The sequence below is a fragment of the Capsicum annuum genome, chromosome 10 (assembly GCF_002878395.1).
Source record: "Capsicum annuum cultivar UCD-10X-F1 chromosome 10, UCD10Xv1.1, whole genome shotgun sequence".
Taxonomy (NCBI): Eukaryota; Viridiplantae; Streptophyta; class Magnoliopsida; order Solanales; family Solanaceae; genus Capsicum; species Capsicum annuum.
Window position 1 is genome coordinate 182,113,745 of NC_061120.1, and position 4,772 is coordinate 182,118,516.

At 35.9% G+C, this 4,772-nt stretch overlaps 1 protein-coding gene across 1 annotated transcript; it reads right to left on the bottom strand.

The window, feature by feature from the left end:
- Positions 1–221: 221 nt before the first annotated feature.
- LOC107854803 (beta-fructofuranosidase, insoluble isoenzyme 1) lies at positions 222–4,663 on the bottom strand. The gene is made up of 6 exons (XM_016699803.2): positions 4,409–4,663; positions 3,674–3,682; positions 2,550–3,571; positions 1,003–1,247; positions 645–741; positions 222–539 (listed from the first exon to the last, which is right to left on the bottom strand). The coding sequence occupies exons 1-6, from the start codon at positions 4,590–4,592 to the stop codon at positions 363–365; spliced, it is 1,734 nt and encodes a 577-aa protein (XP_016555289.2). The 5' UTR covers positions 4,593–4,663; the 3' UTR covers positions 222–362.
- Positions 4,664–4,772: the final 109 nt, after the last annotated feature.

The following is a 4,772-nucleotide window of genomic DNA, read 5'->3' on the forward strand; positions in this document are numbered from 1 at the left end:
ATTTATTTGGACTTCACATCTTGTGACATTCTATAACAAAATCATAATAAAAAAATTTCGACTTCGTTACATTGACTTGCAAGTGAGTCCTTTATTTGTCGTTATATATGTGTATATATATATATTAAGGGGATAAGTAACATTTGCATATTTTGATATGAAATAAGAACTTAGTGGAAAGATAATTGCATTGTATATCACTAGCGATCAATTCAATTTAGTAGAAAAGAAGAATATTTTATTCTTAATTAACTGGAAGTCGCAAATTATACACGCTCTTCAAAGAAAAGAAAAGACCAACATGAACATAGAAAGGAAATTTGAGGGCAATTATGCTTTTTCTTTTCTCCCAACAACTAGTTTTATCTATCGCATTTATCCATGCTCCAGGCATCAAGATTCTCAATTCTGACTGTCTCGGTGCCATTGTTGAAAGCAAACAAATGTGTGTCGTTATAGATGGATAATGCTGGATAAACTCTTGATGTAATAACTGTCTTTCCACCAGCACCAAAACTTTCTACTACAGAATGATCAATCTAAAGGGAAAAAAGTCAATTGATTATCAACATAAAACAAAAATGAGTTAAAATATGAATTTTAAGTATATTTTATAGGAAAAAAAAGTACCAAAGAAAGCTTACCAAACTCCTTAACGACAATGTTTTGTTTGTTAAATCTACATCAACATATCCTGCAAATGAGGGTTTGTACATCTTCTTATGATTCCTAACGCTTGACCTGTTGAAAAAAAAAAAAAAAAGACAAGGTTAGCCAATTGCAAAAGCAAAAAGATAACAATACTTTTTATGTTTATAATTATTCGATATCTGGAGCTTATTGGTTCAACTAACTTAAATTTGCATCGCATAAGACCCATTAAATCGGGGAAGCTCTTCTTGTGATCATTTGTTTCATTCCCAAATTTTAAAGACCTCTCTAGTTTAAGCTGGAGGAATCTCACCATAATGCTTGACTATAAGAAAGAGTGAGAAGACAAACCTTGAAGCATCAGAGCACATTAGAACCTTGTATTTATCTTGGGTCTTAAACACTCTAAAAAATACAGGTGTATACTCTTCCAAGTTTTCAGAAGACAATGTTAGGAGCCCAAATGGACCAAGTCCACCTTGAACCGTCGAACCCCTAAAGCCACATACATCTTGGGCATAAAGATCAGCCCAACTAGGATCAAATTCTTCTGCATTTTCCAAACTTGAAAAGGAAAATGTAACTTCAACATCAGCCTGTCATTATATTAACACTCATAAATTAGCTCTAAGTTTGTCTAGTGACAATAATTTCATACAAAAGAGTAATTCAGATCATAAAACATCTTGCATTATTGTAAATTTCAAAAAGGGTCACATGTCAAGATAATGATATAAGATGTTCTAACAAAAATAAATTTTTGTTATTGTTCTAACAAAGAAAAAGAAAATGCTGAAGGAGCATGAACATGCACTTCTAGATGCCATTTCAAGGCTTGGAGACTTATCTGATGGTGAAAGTGGTATGATTTTATGGAAAATGTTCTTCATTTCTGTCGCAAGAAGATGGAGTGGTTGTGAAGCTAGACTCTCAGGCAATCCAGAAGAGGGAGAGTTTCAAGTATCTGGGGTCTATGATTTAGGGTAATGGTGAGATTGACGAGGATGTCACGCATCGTATTGGGGCAGGCAGGGTGGTTGAAGTGGATGCTCGCTTCGGGAGTCCTTTGTGATAAGAAGGTGCCCCCGAAGCTTAAAGGTAAGTTCTACAGAGTGGTAGCCCGGACGGTCATGCTGTATGGAGCGGAGTGTTGGTCAGTTAAGAAATCCCACATCCAAAAGGTGAAGGTGGCGGAGATGCGAATGATGCGATGGATGTGTGGACATACCAGGAAAGATAGGGTGAGGTATAAGATTATTCGGGAGAAGGTGGGAGTTCCCTTGGTGAAGGTTAAGTTTCGAGAAGTGAGGCTACATTGGTTCGGGCATATGATAAGGAGGGGCCCTGATGCTCCAGTGCGGAGGTGTGAGACTCTGGCTATGGATGGTTTTAGGCGGGCTAGAGGTAGACCGAAGAAATATTGGAGGGAGGTGATTAGACATGATATGGAGCAATTACAGCTTATAGAGGACATGACCCTTGATAGGAATGGAGGGTTAGGGGTTGGGAGCGCAGCGGTAGTAATAGGGGAGTGCTTCTTTGGGTCTGGAGTTTCTAGTTCGTAGTGTTGGGGCTGTAGTTTTTGGGGTTAGTGGTGTTGGCTTTTTTACATCCCATACTAGTTTATTATGCACTTATCTTTTGTATTTGTTATACTGTTAGTTTGTTTTGTGTACCATACTAGTTTGTATCCGCTTACTTTTTGTATTTGTTATACTGTTATTGGTCCTAAGCTGGGGGTCTTATCGGAAACAGCCTCTCTACTTCTGTTGAGGTAGTGGGATGGTCTGCGTACACTCTACCCTCCTCAGACCCCACTAGGTGGGAATACACTGGGTATGCTGTTGTTGTTCTAACAAAAGAGGTATATCTACTTTGTACACGAAAAAAAGTCAAACCTGTGCAGGTGTGATTCCTTCAACTTCCACCTTTTCTCCCTTGTTCAATCTATAATTTCTTATCTCGACCTTTTGCTTTCTCAAGTGTTCTAATTCTTCAACAGGCCATTGAACCAAATGTCTGCCACTAGGATCAAGCCATAATCTACGAGGAATTGTCTGAATTCCAGACCATCCTTTATTGATGGCATCAGTTGGAACGACATCTGATTCATTGGCCCATCCCATCAAAATTCTTCGATTTTTGCTAGGATCATAGAAAGTCTTTGATGCATAAAAATTACCATAATCCAGTCTTAATCCCTTCCATCCATCAACCATTGTTTCGTCCGGAGTGTACCTATCTTTTTTTGTGTCATAGGTTCCAATTGTGTAGTAATCATACCTAGTATCATCAAGACTAACTTTAAGAACATGTTTTACTTTCTCACCATGAGATGATGTGTCCAAACCATCTGTATGCTCCAATGATACTGGAAAAAAATCAACACATTCCCAGTTTCCAGTATCAGCAGATGAATGAATTGGGTGTTTAGCTTTGGTCCATTTCATGAAGTCCCTACTCCAGTATAATAGTGCTAATCCTCTCCGGCCTCTAAGGCTGCCAACCAACATTCTCCAAAGCCCATCTTGGCCTAACCAAGCCGTTGTTGGGTCACGAAATTTGGTTTTATTAATGCTTTGGTCAGCGACTACTAACGGGTTGTTATCAGGCTTGATCCACTTACGGAGAAATGGGTCAGTCAAGTTAGCTGGTATTGCATAGTTTTGTACTTGGCTTTGTTCGTCATCTATTATTCCAGTGTAGAGAATAACGGGCTTGTTACCCGGAAGAATAGTGGTTGATCCAGACCAAGTACCGTATTTATCAAAAGCTTCTGAGGGATAAATTGCGGGCTCTAAGTTGATCCAATTAACCAAGTCAACGGATACAGAATGAGCCCAAACAATATTACCCCATACTTCTCCTTTTGGATTGTACTGGTAAAATAGATGATAGATTCCGTTGTAATACATTGGACCTATTATGTTAAAAGAAGGCAATAACCAGATCAATATAAATAAATGAATTGAGTTTTAGGCTAAATTTAGTGAAAACTGTTAAATATAAAACTAGATCTTACCAGTGGGATCTAATGTTTGTTATTTTGAGCATCCAACCAAGACCCACATAAAAAGGTATTACATTGAAAATGGTCAGTAAACACATATCAATGCAATGGGAAAAAAGTTATAATACAAGGAAAAGCAAATAGAATATCACCCAAGGACAGAATAAATATAATCAGAGAGTGTAAGAGTGTAGGTAAGTGCACATATATTCTGTTCATTATTGTTTAAGAGAAGGTAAAAACTTACCAAACTATACTAGTCTTTATCATGGTTAACCAAAATCATTCCTTCATTTCTTTTGAAGGATTATACAACCATTAAAAGCATATATGATTAAAAAAATAGTATACATTTTATTTTATACACTTATCAGTAAAATAGCAGTCACAATAGTGTTTAAAACAAAATATATATCACTGTGTCTTATTATGTGAAAAGAACTGAAATGCAATAAACAAATAAAAAGACATTGACAAGCGAATATGAATAAGCAGCTAAAAGCGTAGCTATGTTAACTGATTTCAATTATTAGAATTTTAATAAACATTTAAGTTGAATACTGAATTTGTCTACACAGAAAAAAATATAATGTATTAAACTTCGCCATATTGTAGATTAACGGGCATAAGATAAAACAAAATAAATATCAATTAGAGATACAAAATAGAATTTTCAAAACCATCCATTAGTGTGAACAAAATTGTGTTTGTGAAAACGAACAGGCGAGATGATCGAGAAAGACGTACCATTAATCCAGTGTCTAGGAGGTTGAAAATGAAAACCAGTCCTAAATAAGTTCCTGACTATATTAGTACTTAACGATTGTAACTTCCTAAATACTTCATGTGAAGCATTAACCTCATTGTTGCAAAAAAGTAACACAAAAAACAATAGAAAAGCAAAAAGAGAACACTTCCTTGAAAACTCCATTTTGACTGAAAGTTTTCGCTTTTTACTCTGCTAAGAGATAGGGAAAATCTGATGAAAATGTGAATTGAGTGTACAGAGTATTTATGAGGAAATACTAGAGATATACTCAACAACAGATTAGAGAAAAATAAGGTTGAAGTTGTTATTATAAAAACAACAGATTAGCACAAAATAAGGTTG

Coding starts and splice junctions, on each gene's coding strand:
- LOC107854803 (XM_016699803.2), bottom strand. CDS start 4,592: ATGGAGTTTTCAAGGAAGTGTTCTCTTTTTGCTTTTCTATTGTTTTTT. Junction 1,248..2,549: donor AAGGAATCACACCTGCACAG/GTTTGACTTTTT, acceptor ATATAATGACAG/GCTGATGTTGAAGTTACATT. Junction 742..1,002: donor ATGTGCTCTGATGCTTCAAG/GTTTGTCTTCTC, acceptor TTTTTTCAACAG/GTCAAGCGTTAGGAATCATA.